Raw genomic sequence first — 17,927 nt, forward strand, 5'->3', positions numbered from 1 at the left:
ACCACGCCCCCACCACAGCTGGCCACGCCCCGTTTAACCGCACCCTTCGCCGCCCCCACCCGTGAACGGGCTACACGCGCGCCGCTGCGTGCACGTATTACGTCAAAACACACGAAAGGATAAGCATGTACGCACACACGCGTGCGTGTGTCGCCACACCCCCACCCCTCGCCGCGCCAGCCAAAACTGGAGGATGCGGGTATCGATCCCGCTACCTCTCGCATGCTAAGCGAGCGCTCTACCATCTGAGCTAATCCCCCGCCGCCGCTTCATCTCCCGCCAGCGACCCCCCTACACCCCCCCGGGACCGGGGGGGGATCTACCCAGGCCCAGCTCCATTGTAGGAGTGCAGGCAGCTGCCTGTGCAGGCAACACAGCCCTGGAGGGGGCATGGGGTGCTTATCAGCAATGGAAATTATGGCAATTATGGTCGTTCCCCCCCACCCCGAATGGTTCTGGATAGCCCCCCACCCTGCAGGCACCTTTAGTAAGAAGGAACAAAAAGCACTAATTAAAAATAAAATAAAATAAAAAAATCAGTGTGGTTCATTCACCCATGGGAAGGGGGAGGGGGGTGTGTGGGTGTTAGGGGGGGAGATGTCCAGGTGTCCAACTCTGATCCTTTGATGCTTCGGAGCAGACACACTTGCAGGCAAAAGCATGAAGGTACAGGGATCACAGATGCGGTTAAGACCTAGAGCAGGGACAGTGGAACAGGGAAAGCCAAAGCTGTGGAAAAGCTGGACCTGTGTTACCCAGGAAAAAACAAAACAAAACAAAACTCCCCTGTAAGCCCCAATTTGAGCCCAAAGTCCCCATATGCATCTCCCTCGGCATCCCCATCCTGCGGCCAGCACCAAGTTGCGCTGAAGATATTCCTCGGTGGCTGGAACATCGGGAGATGGCACAACCGTGTCCCCACTCCTCCAGAAAGCAGATCAGTGTCCAGAAATCATAGCCAAGGCCCAGTTTTTGACGGCTAGAGTTGTGTTTTGCAGGTAAATCCAAGAAGAATAGGTAAAGCTTGTCAGGTGTTCTCTCATGCAGTCCCATGACACTTCTCCACTGGAAAAGCGAGGAGAACAGGTTACAGGCAGGGAACCCGCCGTCTATGGAGCAGGCAGACCTGCAGGCAGCAATGGTGACCCAGCCCCAGCATTACAAGCTCAGGAGGGAGACGGGAGCCCCTCGAGCTGGCAGCGGTGCCCACTCACGGGGTTGAGCGCACCCGGCCTTTAGCAGGTGCAGAGCTCAGGGTAGCTGCAGGTTCTGCGGCAGAGGCACCTGCCTGCGCTGCCCACAGGGCAAACGCTGCTCCCACAGGGGTACAAGCTCTCTGGGGGACCGCAGGTCACTCACACCAGTCACAGTGCCACGTCCCAGCCCCTCTGCCCCAGCAGGACCAGGAGCCACCCCCAGCCAGGACAGGGAGAGACTCTGCTGCTGTACCGAGGGACTGACCCCCCTGCCGGCAGCCACGGGGCAGCACTGGGCTTGGAGATCATCCCGGGGGAAGCAGAGCAACACCGGAGCCTGCAGCACCGGGGGGGTCGAGGAGAGCAGAGATGCTCACTTGCAGGAGTCCACACAGTGCTTCCAGCCCCGCTCGAGCGCTGCGGCCACGCACTCCAGCAGCGGCAGCAGGCAGCTTCGCACCAGGAAGAGCAGCAGCTCTCTGACGCACTCGGCGAAGTGCAGCAGGGAATCTGGGACCCGGGACTGGAGCTGCAGGGGCAGAGAGAGCCGGCGCAGGTTTAACACCAACCTCCCCTTCAAGCGCTGGGTTTGTGTACCCCGAGGAGCCCAATGCCTGGGTTACCCGTGAATGAAGCTCTGCCAAACCAGGCTGTCCCACTCCCTCCCCTTTCCACACTCTCCCTCCACGGTCTGGCATCACCAAGCCCTCCCCACGTTCACTGCTTGGCTTGGGCACAGCACGTCTCCACCAAACAGCAGAGATACAGTACCCACGCTGCTTGCTCTGTGGGATGCTAAAGTCACCCCTCCTCCACCAAACTGCTGATTTTCAGGAAACTAGTGAGCTATCTTTGAGACCTCTCCCTTTCAGACCCGACAGAGTCATTGGTGGCAGCTGGAAGGCAGCCAGGGTGAGTGGTAGCCATGGGGGAAGAACGGCATCAGAGACTGGCTGCAGTGTCTCCCTGTCCCCAGACCCACCAGCACCGGCGGGCTTGAGCCGATGGCCAGGGCAGAAGCACCGACAGCGATGTCGCCCTCCTCCTTCGGCCTCTCCCCCCACCTCCCACCCTTGGCGTTGCCACCTGGCAGGAACCCCCGACACGGGCTCTTCAGTCTCACAAGCCCCCACAGGCTGCGGCCACTCTGGCATTCCTCATCTCTCCCGGCAGCTGGGACATCCTTCTTACCCACTCAGTGAACCAGGGCAGGCTGTCGTGGATCCAGGAGAGCAGGGCGGAACACTGCTCGGACGCGTACAGGGCCACCTCACCACTCTTCGCCCAGAGCAGCTCCAGCTGCGGCTGCAGAACGGCCGCCACTTGGGAGCCGTAGACCGGCAGGCTCCTCTCCAGCCACCTGGAAGAGAGCAAGTGCCGGCTGAGGGCAGCGTCGGCTGCCCCAGCACCGCCGGTGGAGCCACGGGGGCACATAGGTACCTGGAGCTGCTGCCACAGGCCAAGAGAAGAGAACTCAAGAGCAGAGCTGAAAGCCCTTTCAGGCAGAGCTGGAGAACACATTCCCAGCAGAGAGTGCTCCCTACAGAGATCACTTTGTGCTGCAAAAACAGCTTCACACCCATGCAGACACGCACGCTGCCACCCAGCACCGCTGCCACTGACCTGTACCCTTCGAGGCAGCAGTGGGAGACCTTCTGCCAGGCTTGCTGCGAGGCCAGCAGGATGCCAGAGGAACGAAGCAGGTGAGCAGAAGAGGAGGCTGGAAGACACAAGAGCCATTCCCTGAGCAAACCTTTGGCCGGGTCTGCAGGAGCTGTGTGCTCAGTCTGTCCCCGAGGCCTCTCTTTGGGGATGCACAGCTTGAGCTTGTCTGCAAAACATCTCGGAAGATGCTCCAAGATGGGACAAAGAGGGGCAGAAACTCCCAATCAGAGAGAAAACCTGGGTTAGGGCAGCCCTGGGTGAAACCCTCATGAGGGGGCAGGCAGGGGGTCTGTCTGCAGCCTGCTGAGAACATCCAGCCCAACGCAGCCCATGTACCCCCCCAAGCACCCCTCATTTAAAGACAGACCAACGGGGCCACGCTGCTCGAGGGCGGCCAGTGACACAGACTCAGGGTGAAGGCAGGGGCATGGAGGGGCTTCACTCGGGAGAACGGCAAAGATAATGTCCCGCAAGGACATTCCTCTGCATCTCACAGAGCCATGAACAAAGCTGCTGCCTTACCCTGGAAGGAGCCGTGTGTCCGGACATCGTGCAGGAGGAAGCCAGCTGCGAAGACCAGGAGGATGAGCAGCAGCCGCGACCAGGGGAAGCCCCGGCCCTTCATCTTGCGCAGCAGCTCCTGGGCAAGTGGGAGGATGAGGCCCCATCACCGTGTGGCTCCCGAGGCTGGGGAGGTATCCGTGCGGCCGCGGCACCCTCCGGCAGCACGCTGCCGTGCTTGCGGCTGCTCTCACCACCCACCCCCGGCTTCCCAGTGGAAACCAGTGTCATCTGCCGAGCAGCTGGTAGGATGGACAAAGGCCAGCACCATCTGTCCTCAGCGTGTCCTGCAGATGTGCCACTGCGGGGCCCACAGCCCGGCGCGTGCCGGTGGCAGGAGAGGCCGACCACAACCCCAGCGTGGAGCCGAAATCTGGCTGCCAGCTGACACCAGGCACCACCCGTCCCAGCCCTGCCCAGGGCTGACCTTGCAGGCAGCATCGCAGGCGGCCACGTCCTGGTCACTGTTGGATCCTCTCGCCACCAGCTCCTCGTTCGTTACTTTGAATGAGCGAACCGTCTCCTGCAGCGACTGACGCACCTTGGGGAAAGCAAGAGCTGTGTCACGGCACCAAGCACCCCGAGCCGGCAGCACTGCGCGCCCACACAACCCAGCACCGCAGGGGCTGCAGGAGGGAGCAGAGGGAGAGGAGACGGGAAGGGTAGAAACAGTGAGGACCTACAGGATGATCAGGCTGTGGGGACACCTCCAAGGCTCCTGCACACAGGAGCAGGAGCTGCGCTGCTTCTCTAGGGACACTGAGCCATGGCCAGCGTGACCTCCCCACTCATCACAGCTCCAGAACAGTGAGGCCTAATGGGGACTGAATCCAGAATATCTGAGTCTTGATGCAGCACGTAGAGGGAAAGGGGCTCTCCTCTCTATCAGCAAGCAGATAAATGCCCTGACTGCGGGCAGCATGTTGCCTGTTCCCAGGACAAAGTGCTGGCTCTCAAGCCTGGCAGACACACACTCACACCAGTGGACCCAGCTGAGCCGCCAGTGTGCTGGAGCAGCGCCGGGTGGGCACACACAGGTCCCACAGGGACCTCCTGCAGCAGCACAGGTACGTTGTCTCCCCACCCCACATAACTCCTTTCCACAGCTCATTCCTACCTTCTTGCTGCTGCTGTCCCAGGACTCCAGCAGATGGTTCAGAAGCAAACTATGGGGGGAAAGAGAACACAGGGCTCAGTCAGGAGCTCCGAGAAGCAACTTAACACACTCCTAGATGCTAGCAGGTTGGTGCTGGCCTGCTCAGAGCAGCGGGCAGGCAGCAGGCACGAACCGACCTGGACTGAGAGAGGTGCTTGGTGTACAGCTGCCTCCAGACGCTGAAGGTCAGGGGGTCCAGGCTCAGGCACTGGCTCATGGAGGTCAGGAGCTGGGAAGAGACCACACACCACATCATCACACCCAATCCTGGCCCCCAGTGTGACACATGTCACTCAGTTTGGTGCATCGGACACACCGTGCCCCAGGCTGTAGGCCGGTGCAGCCGACCATCCCCCAAACCTGCCGGCTCGCTGCTCTCATGCCAGCCAGCTCCTGGGGCACCGAACTCACAGGTCCAGCATTCCCAGACCTTGGGTGTGGGTGGCAGGAACCCTGGCCCACGATCGCCGTCCCTGCCTTGTGATGGCCTGCGATCACCATCCTTGCCTCGTGATGGCATGGGTCTGGCCTGCTGCTGCTCTGTGGGCTCTCCCCAAGCCTCCCTCCCCAGGCAGCTGGGGGACCACCGAACCCGACCTGTCCTCCAGCACCTCACAGGCCAGCTGGGCTGGGTGCTGACCTGACGCTCACCGCTCCTGGGAAGGTCCCACTCCCTCCTTTACAGGGACACACTCCCACCTGCCCGACCCGCCTGCCCATTCAGCCTCCGACATGGGGGAGCCAAGCCCCCATGAGAGGTGGCCAGCACCCAGCCATGCCGGGGAGCCTGGCCAGCGGATGGCAGAGCCCCGGCACCCACCGCAGCGGGTTGGGCAGGGAGGAATGGACCTGCTCAGCTGTCCCTCCTCAGTGGCGCACCAGGGCTGCCCCGAGCCACGTGGTGACAGGCTGGGACTGGGGGTCCCGCGGGACCAACGGCCATGCGTCCCCTGCTCAGGGCTCACCTCTTTCTTCATGCCGGGAGGGCAGCTTGGCGTAGCTCGGGAGAGGAAGGAGGGGAAGTAGGTGTGCAGCGCCGTCTCCGGCTTCGCGCCGAACGCCAGCACCTTCAAGCGAGGGTAGAGCCGCCGCAGCTGCTCCTGCAGGCTGAGGGGAGATGGCACCGGGGCTGCAGAGAGCGGTCAGCGGGGCGACCAGGGCGTTCGGCCCACAGTGCAGCCCGCGCTGGGGTGTGCTGGGGGGGGTGCCAGCATACCTGGGTGGCAGCGAGTTGTTGGGCATGAAGGCAAAGTCCAGGAGGGGGAAGAAATCCTTGGGTCCGATCATACCGAAGCCTTTGGTCAGGTTTGGGTGCATCCTGCGCAGCAGAAACAAACCCTATGAGCCGTGACAGACATGCCGGCGGACGAACGCAGCCCTGGAGGGAAGGTCCGCCCTTGCCCCGGCACCGGCGGTTTCCCTTCAGCGGGACACACTGATCAGGTACACATGGGCAGTTTCTGGCCACCACAGTCATCTGCCTTCGCTGCTACTCAGAGATGCCCTGCACAGTCAGCAGGCAGCTCCGGGGCTCCAGGGGCCGTATTCCCTCCCAGCAGCAGCCGGCCAGACAGGATGGACGCAGGCAGCTGCCTCCACACCCCTGGGAGAAGGCAGGCGGCCTCAGGGGGCTGAGAGGGGACAGCCCCCCCCTCCCCAGGCCACAGCAGCCAAGCAGCCCCCTGGCCCTTGGTGCTCTCGGTGTTCCGACACTCCCGCTGTGGCCCCATTGCCAAAGCACACAGAGGAAAAAAAAGCGGTTTGTGTAAGCCGCTTCCAGCAACCCGAGCGAGAGGCAGCGTTGGCACCCGCTGCTGGTGTCAGGCACAAGGGTTCATGTGGTCTTTTTCCTCCCCGAGAAGCTGCAGACAACGGAGGTCTGGCAGGCCTGTGGCTGTGGTTGCTGGTAAATTAAATGTAGTCAGAGAAGAGAAACCAGATTGTAGAAAACTAATTAAATAAAGTTTCAGAAAGATCAGGATGAACTGTGAAGTTTGGCTTGATGCATCTCCATAAAGTCCTCCAGCACAACCAAATGCAACGTTCTTGTTACAGTGAAGTTGTAAAAAGAACCCCTTAAATAAAAGCTCTTGAACCCTTAGGAAGGGCAGTGGATGTCCCTCAGTGCTCGCCACAAAACCGCTCCTGACCTTTCCCATTTCTGTGTCAGCTATCTGCGCTGTGCGGCACCAGACTTTCTTCCACATCAGGTGCTGGAACTGCCGCAGTAACACCCAGCTTCCTTACACCGTGCTGAGGCAGCGACACCAGAGACAGCGGCTGCCTTCACCCGCACAAAGGCCAGCAGAGCTGCCTGTCCCAACCCTCAGCCAAACGCCACCTCCCTTCTCCTTGCAGGGAAAAGCTCATCTGCCTGCAACGGCTGATGCTGCAGGCACCTCTCGCCGCAGCTGGGAACCCCAACACACCTGTGCACCGCAAGAGCTGGCAGCAATGGGGACCCTGCTCCTCTGAGTGCCATCCCTCCGGGCACGGACACCACCTGCACTCAGAGCGGAGCCGTGCTCCCCCAGGCACGCTGGGCAGGCGATGAGGTGCGCAGGCACCGGAGAAGCCTGTTCCTGGCACAGGGTCACACCAGCGCTGCCGTGGCCTCGAGCTGCGGCACCAGAGCAGCCTGTCCTGCCGCCCCAGCCAGAGCCAAGGGGCGGCTCAGCTGCTCGCCTCCCCCGGGGAGGTGACCAGGGCTGGCTGGGGAAGGGCTCTGCTTCCCCTCCACCATCAGCACCTTCCCCCCCCCCCATTTTAGGAAAGGCACCAGCAGGGCCAGAGAGGAAACCTGTGCAGAAATCCAGCGTTTCTATAGAGCCATAGTGGAACCAGCAGCCATTGAAGCACCAGAGGCGGTCAGGAGGCACTGCAAATGCTGTCTGGACACCCAACACAACAGGCAGCCACCAAAGATCAGGGACAAACTAACCTGCACGGCAAGCCCACCGCTGCAGGCTCTCCAGGTCACACCCACCCACTCACTCGCACTCTTACACACACATGCTCAGGTTTTTTACACCAGCAGAAATGCAGACACAAAGTCACAGGACACCCAGCAGCCCAGGCAGGCTTTCATTCCTCTGAACGAAGATACCCTGATAATGAAAGCGAGGTGTAACTCACATCAGCAGACGGTCCAGGTAGGCAACGGCGTATGGGGAGAGAGACTTGATCCCAAGCACCGGGAGCATGACACCGAGCCACACTGCAGGAGAGAGGCAGTGGTCAGATCAGGGAGCAGGAGGGCTCCTGCCGTGCCTCCACACCCCAGGCAACACCGAGCACTCCCCAGCCGCGCTGCGCGCTCCTTCCATCAGCACAAGCGCTCCTTGGGTCCGCAAGTGGCAACTGAAAAGCAGAGGAACGCTCGGGTGCCAGGACCACAGCTATATTTAAACCCAGGACAAACCATCACCTCATTCCCCCACTCAAAACGCCCAGCAGGCAAACAGACAGACAGACAGATCCCTCAGGAAGGGCTCCAGGGCAACCACGCTACCTCACCAGCTCTCAGAGGAATGGCAGAGCAGCACACTCCCTGTCTTTCCAGGAAGGATGGTTCCTCCTGGGATCCAGCGGTTTCCCTGTCCCTGCCAGGGGGAGATGCTCTCCAGAGACAAGATGCCGTAAGGACAGTTTCTATCATTGCAGAGGAGCCGCTGAGGCTGGGCACGAGATCTGAACTCACCCTTCTGTAAGCAACCTGCTTCTTGTGACATCTCCAGCTTCCCCGAAAATAATTAACCACTTCACACAGCTCTACAATGTCACCACTCTAAACATTGAGTATTTCTGCCTCTATAAACACACTTCAGCACAAGTCGCTCCCCTTCTGCGGTGGTGACTAGCCTTTAACATATATGGCCAAGGAATGAAGGCACACACAAGGCATAATGAGCCGTTGGGACCAGCGAGCAGCGACACGCCAGTCAGCAAACCCCGAGCCAGCCCCACCGCAGCGTGGGGGACACCACCACTCGATTGGACTCAATCTTGAGGGTCTTTTCCAACCTAAATGATTCTGTGATTCTGCTCCCAAATGAGCATCTGACAGGCCTGGTATGCCCTCACCAGGAGGTACCCGCAGCAGCTGCAGGCAGCAGTTCCCAGGTGTCCCCCCGGAGCCGTTTGCCCCTGGGCCCCCCCAAGTGCTGCAGCCCCCTCTCCAGCATTTCAGCAGCGTGACGGCATGTTTTGAAGCAGACCACGTGCCCGAGCGGTAACACCAGTGGGAGCGGAGATGCGCGGGCAGTACCGGGGGCCGCCCTGGCTGTCCTCCCGCTCCCCAGGGGAGGGGGAGCCCCCTCAGCGGGGACGGGTGCCCAGCCTGCCACTCCCAGCTCTCACCTTTCAGGCCCTCATGGAGGTCCGTGAATCCGGCCTGTCCCAGTGCCCAGAGGACGGTAAGGCATTTCGCTGGCCTGTTCTGGTGGGACCGTAACACCTCCAAGTACTGGGGTGAAGACAAGACATGTTAGTCGAGAAGAGCCTCAGCCTGTCCCACCCCAATGTTGCCGTGTCACCTCGTGAGGCCACCAGTGCCGCAGGACCACAGTGGCTTCACTGGGCCCTGGGCTGCCCAGCCTGGCAGGGAGCAGCCCCCGGCGTGGGGTAGAGCCCCTGGCCCCCCAGGAGGGACCCTCAGCACCAGGCAAGGCCAAGGAGCCATGCTGGCTGGTGGCAGGCAGAACGCCAAACCCAGCCCTGGGGAAGCAGAGCTGCTGGCACCACATGGTGCTGGACAGCAGCCGAGCTGCAGCCACCATCACCCTCTCAGCCACTTGCTTCAAAGGAGCTGGACCCCAGAAACCCTCATTGCTGTCCCACGGCTGCCTGACCGCTGAGCACAGCCAAGGGTGGACGTGTTCTGCTCCCTCCGAGAGCAGCAGAGCACAGAGCGTGCAGCAGAGAGGGAGCGTGAGCTTTGGACAAGGTCTTTAAAGAAAAGACACCGCGGGACACTGGTGCTTACAGCAGCTCCAGCACATCTGGGGAGGAGGACAGATACTGGAGGTACCAGTCCCTCTGCGTGGGTTACAAGCACAGGGAGGCACAAGGGCTTCATGAGTGGGACAACCCCAACAGGTCCCAAAGGGCTTCCAATTAACGGGGACAGATGTTCATTGTCCGGCTGCACCGGGGGATCCTTGGGGCGGGAGGAGGAGCAGCACCGCCGAGTTTACTGCATCTGCCAGGAAAGCGCCTGCAAACCCAGGTATCCAGCTCACCTTGCCTAGGTTCATCGTGGCGATTTTGGGCCTGTCCAGAAGCACTGCCTGGATGCAGATCCTGTACCCATGCAAAGACTCCCCTGAAAGAGAGCACAGAAGGGGCCTTCTCAGCCACGGGCCACTTCACATGCCTCCCTCCCCCTGCGATACCCCCAGAAGGCGGGGGGGGTTGACGACCCCCTCTGCGCAGACCTGCCCTGTTCACTGGCTAATGAGCTCTGGGCACGAGCCCCACCACAGCGGCATGGGTCTTGCTCTCTCCTCGGCTGCCCCTGACCCATCCTCTGCCTAGGACCCCCCACTGCAGGGCTCCAGCCCGCAGAAGCAGGACAGACCCCACAGACCCTCAGAAACCCACCAGCAGCTTCCTAAAGCCCCCCCCCAGCAGGAAGGCATGGTCACGGCCCCAAGTCTGGGAGCTTCCAAGGGCTCGTTTCCCCCTTGTTCATGTTCAAAAGAGAAGGAGGGTTCAGGGGACCCCCGTGGTTCCCAGGTGCCATCCAGAGAACCCATCCCCCGGGACGGGTGGCTCGGCCATGGCAGGGGCTAGCTGCCCCCCACGGCAAAGGCTGGCTCCCTCTAGGCCAGTCCTGCTCTCCGGCACAGTCCCGCTGCTGCCACGACCCTCTCCTGGGGCGCACATGGCTTTCACGCCTGATGCACCGGCCACACCAGCCCACAACACAGTCAGGCTGATGGAAGGGCAGCGGCGATGGCAGAAGAGGCCAGCGCAGCCGCGGCACCAGGTGGAGCCCCTCAGTCCTCCCTGTCACAGACCGACCCCGCGGTAGCTCTGCTGACAGCCAAGCATCTTCCCGAATGACGTATGAACGCAACTCCAACAGCAAAGCAGCACCTCGGCCATTTACTAACAACTATTTTGTGCTACTCCTGTCCCATTGTTTTTATCAGCCAGGTAGGTTTTGTGATGGAAACAAAACACCCGTGGGGTTACCAGCCATTCAGCGCAGGAAACAGCAGAGCTGGGGGCTGGGAACCGGCGGTACCTGGGTCCTGCTGCTAAAGCTGCCAGCAGCTGCCGGCATGGCAGAGGATGTATGGAAACAGGTATTTAGGGTTTGTGTCTGTACTCTGCTGAAAGCACCAGGCCATTGCCATCGTTCAGGATGCTGCTTCTGGCTGCCCGAAGACCCAGCCAACACCGCTGGACATCTGTGTGCTCTGCTCAGGGGGTAGAAACAGCCACCTGCTCCCCGCACGGCAGCTCAGACAGGACCCCTCGCTTCGCAGGAAACACCCTTACTGCAGCACAGCAACAAAACAACTTTTACCAAGTTTCATAAGGCCAAACGGCCCCATTTTAAAAGCTGCAGCAACACACGCCACAATGTGAAAGCCCTCGCAAAGGCATTTTCCACCATGCACCCTTCGGTCTGCAATTCTCCCCTTGACAGCACCATGCTGGGCTCATACCTTACACCCAGCTATGCCTGCTCTGGCTCCTCCAGCTCAAAACCCCACAGCCTCAACAGCATTTTGCATCACACTGATGAGCCACCTGGGCAGGAACAGCCCCTCATGGCACACAAGATGCACAGAAGGAGTTTCCCACTTCACTTTCTCCACAGAGGAATTCAGAAGAGCTCTTAAAACAGGCAACAAGGAGCAGCAGCATCCCCACAGTCAGAAAACCTCAGCACCAGACTGCCTTGTAGAAGAACTGCCGCACGAATGGACCACAACGGGTGTGTCGGTGCCCCAGACCTGCGCTGACTGCACCTTACCTGGGGTTTTATCCAGCTCCTGTAGCATGGTATAAATACAGTGGTCGAAGAAGAGCTCCAGCACACTGGACGACCTTCCCAGCAGGGTTCTGATGATGTTCTTCAGCTCCTTGCTCACGAGGCAGTACGGATAGTCTGGAGGCAACACAGGAGTAGGAAGAGTTTAGCAAGCGCCAGTTTGAGACTTTCAGCTGCAGCTGCAAGGAGAAGCTGACCAGTGTGCAAGGTGGTCGCAGAGAAGCAACTTGTTCTCATACACCACACGGTCAACAAGTGGCTTCTTTCTCAGTCATTCTACATTAGATGCATCTATTTCAGCAATAAAGGATTGCTTTCTGTTAAATGTTGATACTGCAGGATGTACACAGGTGTTGAGAAGATATTCTGCTCTTTTACCCATTGCCACCCCTAGCAACAAGTGCTCAAAGCAAGTGTAGACCAACAGGTCATGGATGAAAGGGAAACCCAGCCAGAATGTCCCTTTTAAAGATGAGTGCAGATACCTGCGAGCAGATTCCTGAATTCCACAATAGTAGGTACAGGTCATGGGTCCTTACAGAGAAGGAGTGACTAGGGAAAGTCTCTAATTTGCCAGCTGTATACACAATTCCATTGTCTTTGTAATCAAGGCAAGTCAACTGTAGTGATATCACAGAATCAAGCAAACAATCCCCATTTTATTTGTTGAATAAAGAACACCAGTCTTGTGCCTTTTCTATTACCAAGTTTCCTAAGACAGTTTTGGCACAGAAAAAAACACCTGTTTGGAAGGGGGGAAAAAACAAAGAAAAGCCCAAACATCTCAGTTTGCAGGGAACAAGCCTGGACTGTGGGACAGGCTTGACCTGATTTGTCTCAGGTGAAAACAGGAGATTTTTTTCCTTTCATGTCTGTGACTGTTTTGGTCCTGTCTGCTCTGATGTTTCTAAAAACTGCCTCTTTAGCGAGCTGTCCTTTAACCTGTACTCTTAAGAAACCTGCACAAAATAAACCTGGCAAAGAATAGAGCACTGAACTCCTTCAAGTCTTCCTGCTGGGACCAAGACAGTTGGACTCGATGATCTTAAGGGTCTCTTCCAACCTAAATGATTCTCTAAGATTGCCTGGGGGGGGACAGGAGGGGAGCAGTCAGCGGCTGCTTCTTCCTGGGCACTGTCCCACACCGCACTCCATGCCCGTCTGCCCCATCACCCCACCGCTCGGCTCTGCATGGTTTTAAGGACCATGCTGAGCTGGCCCAGATGCAGAGAAGCGCCTGCCCCACGGCTCTGCACGCCTCTGTGAACACAAGGCCACTCCAGAGCGAAGCTCCAGGGTGCAGCCTCCCCCCAGCAGTGGGGCAGGTTAAACACCACTGACCGTGGGGGTGCTGGCTGAGCGTGGGGTCACTCCTGGGTGCCTGCAGCTTGTAGTTGAGATAGCTGGCCAGGTCCTTCACCCAGACGGAGGGGTTCTCGGGGAACACGCTCTGGCTTTTATCCAGCTCCTTCTGCAGATCTGCCAAGTCGAGCTGGAAGCGACAGACAGACAAGTTCAACTCAGGATGTGCAGAACTACTCAAAAAGCACAGAAAGAAGAAAGTTAACTTCAGCTCCTAAGGGGCTGCTGGGCACAGAGTGGAATGCTGCCCACCTTCATCCTGAGAACGCTGCCCTTCCCATATGGAAACAGCCCCCCCCCCGTCCACCACCTGCTAATGCAAATGGGAAACAGCATTTAGTTTTGTACTGGAAACACATTTTCTTCAGATTAGCAAAGACCGCTACCGGGGAATAACAAAACCCACATGGGGAACTGCAGGCGCCTGGCACCGAAGGGGCTGCAGAAAGCCCCAGAGCCAACAGAGATGTCAGAAGGACAGGCTGCACTGGCACAGCCGCAGGAACGAGCTCTTCCCCTTCCTCAGAGCCCTGCTCCACCTTCCCGCCGGCGCCGGCACGCCAGCCGCAGCTCTGCCGCTCTGTGCTCCCACATGCCCTGTGGCAAGCATTGCCTGGGACCAGGCAGCTCTGTGCAAACTGCCGAGGAGCACGTCGGCATCATCAAAGGCTTGCTCTGGGCAGGAGACAGCTCAAGGCTGCAGCTCGGGGAGGATCAGCCCAGTGTTATCCCAGTGTGGCTGGGTTGTGTGAGCACCATCAGGCAACTCTACACCCACAGTCCTCCAAGAAGAAAATAGCCAAGATCATCAAGACCTACCCAATTAACAACCTGCAACCAACAAACCACGAGTACGGACAGCAGCTCACATCCCTTCACCTTCCTCCGCCTGTGCTATTTGTCATGAAACATGCTTATTGTCTGCTTTTAAATTTACAATTATCTTCAAGCTCGCAGGGAGAGATACCCTGTCTACACTTCAGGGAATTTAGGAGATGCAGCAAGACTAACGGCTGTTTGAAGTTTTGCAGAGACTAACATTTCAGTACACAGCAGATTTCAGCCATAGCATGTTACTAAATCTAAGCTGGTCACCTTTTGTTGCATGTTTATTTCAGCAACCATATTGAAAACAGGAATAAGAAAAAAATAGCTGCTGCTACGTCAAAAAATGAAACGACGCTGTCAGCGAAGCTGACAGAGCAAGTCACACAATGGCATTTGTCGCTGCTGAGCTGTGCAGAGCAGTTACAGGGCAACCACGCTTCAGCCCCAGGCCGCTCTCCCTGAGGAATATCTGCCCTGACACACACAGAAATAACACGTTTATTTGCTCCGAGCTGTCTCCATGTGCAAAAGCTGGATGTGGAGAATCGCTTGTGCCCAGTGGAGCGGAGGAAACCCCCCACCCCTGCTGCAGGGGAGAGCAGAGGTGCTCAGGGCCCAACACTCAGGTGAAAGTGAGGAGCTGGGTGGGCGACCACTGCGGGAAAGCCCTGCCAGGCAGATGCTTTCCCAGCAGACATGTTACCTCAACAGAGAGTCAATTTGGGGTTCCCTTCTAAAATGCATCCATGCTCAGACACCACAAGAACAGGCGGGAGGAAGACAAACGAGTTCTACAGATTCATCTGAAACGCAGGGAGTGTGAGCTGCAGAAACGGCTCCCCAGGGCCTCAGCCGGTCAGACAGGGAGGGGGTTTCACCAAGGACATTTTCTCAGGATTCCTCCCAGACAGCAGACAGGGAGTGGGTGAAGAAAGAAACCAGAAATTCCCTTCCAGCCACCTCCTGCTGTTCTGTCTCCTGCAAAAGTACAACTTCAAGCACGAGACAGATCTCCCAGGCCAGCCTGGCGCTCGCCAAAGCACCGAGCACCATCTGTTCCGCTCCCACAGCGAACGCGACCACCCTGGGCCGCAGCCAGAGGCAGGCAGGAGCACTCATCCCTGCAAGAAGGCAGGGGCACGTTAACGAGCCTGGGGGGGTCTCACAGCAGAGAGGGGGTGGGGGGCGGGAGCTGGCCTCCTCCTCCAGAGGTGCGATGAACCCGTGCTGTAAGCCTGAACCGAAACAGGGCACTGTACTCTTTCTGCTGCTCCCTTCTACAGGATTTAACAATGCCCTGAGCGCCCAGGCTCTCGCTCCCAAAGTGGTGGAGAGCACAGGCTGCTGGAATGCCGGCCACGGAACAACAGCACCCGGAGCTTCGGCTCTGCTGCGTTGGTGTGGGTCGGGAGTGAGCTGGGAACTCTCAGGCCTGCAGGAATGGGGCGGCACGGGGACGAGCAGCCCGTGAGCAGGGCACCCACGAGGGCACAGCCTGGCCAGGCACACTCACGGTTCTCAGGGCTTCTTCCAGCGAGCGGCATTTGCCAGGCTTGACGCCGGCGTCATTCGCCGACGGCTTCTTTGCGCTCTTGCCCGCGTGCTGCTTTCGGTGCGGCTGCTCGGGCGCCGAAATGGGAGGGACCTGCTCCTTGTTCTGCTTCTTCAGTGTCCGCTCGAAGCCCAGCTCGAAGATGGTGTCGGAGGTAGCGATGGGAGCTAGAACCCGGGGGAAAGGGGAAAAGGTGGCCGAGGGCTCCGCCGACAGGTCCGACGCGGTGCACCGGCGGCCCCCGGGCCCGATGGGCAAACCGGGACTGAGCCCCGGCGCGGGGGTGGGGGGTGGATCGGGCCCACCCCGGGTCCCACCAGCGGCCCCCGGGCTCCGCTCGCCCACGGCCCCGCTTGAGACCACCCGGCCCCCAGCAACCCCCCCCCCCCTCCCCGGGGCGCCGCAGAGACCCGCCGGGCCCCTCGCAACCCGCGCCGGGGGGGGCCGCCGGGCCGCGACACCCCAGGCACTCACCGGCCAAAGGCAACGCGCGGCCGGCGTTGGCCTCCCCCAGGGCGCGGCGGCTGCCGGGGCCGCCCGCAGGACGCCGGCCCTTCCGCACCACCTCCCAGCGCCCGCCGCCGGCCGAGGCCGGGCCCGCCGCCGCCGCCGCCATGGCCGCCGGCCCAGGGGAGCGGGAGGAGGACGGTGGCGGCGCCGAGAGGGGCGGGGCGGGGCGCATGCGCCCGCCGGACCCGCCGATTGGCGGCCGCCGCCGCGCAAACGGGACCCGCGCGGCGGGTGCCACGTCTCCCCCCCCTCCCCCGCCCCGCCGCGCCACGTGACCCGCCAGCCCCACCCCCCCCGCCCCGAGTCGTCCAGGCGGGGCCAACAGGCTCCGCCCACAGAGGGGGCTAGCCACGCCCCCAGAGAGGCCCGGCTCCGCCCCCGCAGCGCGGCCGCCGCCGGGAGGTCTCCGCCGCCCGCCCCGGCACTGCCCGCGTTGTCGGAGCCGCTACCGCGGGCCACGGCACGGCCGACCTGCGGGCACCGCCGCCCCAAAGGCGGCACCGGCCCGCCCCGCCTCCTCCGCGGGCCCCGGGCACGGCACGGCACAGGAGAGGGCGGCACGAGAAGGCGGAGGGGCGGGGCCTGAAGAGTGGGGCGGGGCCATACAGATAGCGCCGCCGCCGGCCAAGGAGCAAGGAGGCGAGGCCTTCGACGGAGGGGCGGGGCTATGCAGACACAGCAGATGCAGGGCGGGGCGTTGCAGGTGAGGCGGGGCCATGCAGAGCGCGCCGCCGCAGGCTGGGCAGCCGGGGGCGGAGCCTTTCGGGACGGGGGCGGGGACATGCAGATCAGGCACGGCGCGGGATGGCGGGACTTATCGCCGTTACACGAAGACGCCGGCCACGGGCGTCGCAGGAGCTGCGTGGGCGCCGCGTGACGGGCAAGTGTGGGGTTTCGAGTGGTGGTGTGCGTGGGTGCGTCGTGGGCCTGTGGGCGCGCGTGTCCGTGTGTTGGGAGTAGGTGGTGGTGCGTGCGGCGTTGTCGGGCGTGAGAGGAGGCATACTTACCTGGCAGGGGAGACACCATGATCAGGCAGGTGGTTTTCCCAGGGCGAGGCTCATCCCCTGCACTCCGGGTGTGCTGACCCCTGCGATTTCCCCAAATGCGGGAAACTCGACTGCATAATTTGTGGTAGTGGGGGACTGCGTTCGCGCTCTCCCCTGATTTACCTGTGAGCAAAAATAGAGATGAAAAAGCATAAGGAGTTATTTGGCCAGATGGTCCTATTTAGCCCGTCCAGCCGCGGGTTGTGGCCCGCGAGGGCTGAGTAGTAGATGGGCGGGGGTAGGTCCGTCCGTGCAGGGCACATCCCTCGTGGTGGCGGCGGAAGACCCGGTCCCGCCCCGGCCACGATTCCCACCATCTCGGCGGCGGGCGGAGCAGGACCCGGGGCGGGCAGCGGAGGGCGGGCAGCGGAGGCCGGGCCGCGGCGCAGCGGTTCCCGCAGGAGCCGGGGATTTTCCGTGGCTTTCAAAGCCGCGATCGGAACTCGGCGGTAATGGTCAGAACAAGGTATTTCCCTGCCCACGAGCATCCCGTCCGCTTCCTGACGCTATGGCTCCACCGCGGCTGCTTGCGCCGGGTCCCCAGGTCCCACGGCGGGGCCTTTCCGCGCACCGGATGCCCATCGGCCCCGCCGGTGCCAGCAGCGAGAGCAGTCCCGTCATTTCATCCCCCGACTCGAGCTCCATCCCCAGGGGCCGCGAGAAAGGGCGGAGCTCGGACGGCAGAGGCCCCTGCAGACGCAGACCGGAGCGCGGCCAGCCCCGAGCTCGGCCTCCGCCGCGCTGAACGGTTCGGGCGCCGGCGGGGCCCAGCGTTAGTAAGACCATGGTGGAAGAAGAAAAGCATAGCCGCTGCACGGTGATTCTCGTTCTGTTTTTGCTACCTCTAAGCCAGGGGAGAGCGCGAACGCAGTCCCCCACTACCACAAATTATGCAGTCGAGTTTCCCGCATTTGGGGAAATCGCAGGGGTCAGCACACCCGGAGTGCAGGGGATGAGCCTCGCCCTGGGAAAACCACCTGCCTGATCATGGTGTCTCCCCTGCCAGGTAAGTATGCCTCCTCTCACGCCCGACAACGCCGCACGC

General features: G+C 60.7%; 2 protein-coding genes and 3 non-coding genes across 5 annotated transcripts in view; 2 read left to right on the top strand and 3 right to left on the bottom strand.

Annotated features, from left to right (window-relative positions):
* The window catches only part of OST4 (oligosaccharyltransferase complex subunit 4, non-catalytic), a 130,863-nt gene that overhangs the window by 22,777 nt on the left and 90,159 nt on the right, over window positions 1–17,927 (top strand). The window lies entirely within an intron of this gene.
* TRNAA-AGC (transfer RNA alanine (anticodon AGC)) lies at window positions 188–260 on the bottom strand. Its single transcript has one exon. It is a non-coding gene; the product is annotated as a tRNA-Ala (tRNA).
* On the bottom strand, window positions 668–15,974 carry TMEM214 (transmembrane protein 214). Its single transcript, XM_052809545.1, has 17 exons — window positions 15,801–15,974; window positions 15,288–15,493; window positions 12,926–13,076; window positions 11,567–11,701; window positions 9,819–9,901; window positions 8,938–9,043; window positions 7,714–7,795; window positions 5,795–5,896; window positions 5,544–5,685; window positions 4,716–4,807; window positions 4,540–4,588; window positions 3,850–3,963; window positions 3,384–3,501; window positions 2,820–2,916; window positions 2,388–2,556; window positions 1,574–1,725; window positions 668–1,065 (listed from the first exon to the last, which is right to left on the bottom strand). The coding sequence occupies exons 1-17, from the start codon at window positions 15,940–15,942 to the stop codon at window positions 939–941; spliced, it is 2,067 nt and encodes a 688-aa protein (XP_052665505.1). The 5' UTR covers window positions 15,943–15,974; the 3' UTR covers window positions 668–938.
* On the top strand, window positions 16,836–16,999 carry LOC128152271 (U1 spliceosomal RNA). The gene has a single exon (XR_008238584.1). It is a non-coding gene; the product is annotated as a U1 spliceosomal RNA (small nuclear RNA).
* Window positions 17,733–17,896, bottom strand: LOC128152272 (U1 spliceosomal RNA). The gene has a single exon (XR_008238585.1). It is a non-coding gene; the product is annotated as a U1 spliceosomal RNA (small nuclear RNA).

The sequence above is a fragment of the Harpia harpyja genome, chromosome 15 (genome assembly GCF_026419915.1).
Source record: "Harpia harpyja isolate bHarHar1 chromosome 15, bHarHar1 primary haplotype, whole genome shotgun sequence".
Taxonomy (NCBI): Eukaryota; Metazoa; Chordata; class Aves; order Accipitriformes; family Accipitridae; genus Harpia; species Harpia harpyja.

Excerpts from the sequence above, each read along its gene's own strand:
- TMEM214 (XM_052809545.1), bottom strand. The coding sequence starts at position 15,942 with ATGGCGGCGGCGGCGGCGGGCCCGGCCTCGGCCGGCGGCGGGCGCTGG. Across the intron at positions 4,589-4,715 it reads AAGCACCTCTCTCAGTCCAG|TTTGCTTCTGAACCATCTGC; the intron begins GTCGGTTCGTGC and ends TTCCCCCCATAG. Across the intron at positions 2,557-2,819 it reads TGCTGCCTCGAAGGGTACAG|GTGGCTGGAGAGGAGCCTGC; the intron begins GTCAGTGGCAGC and ends GCTCTCTTCCAG.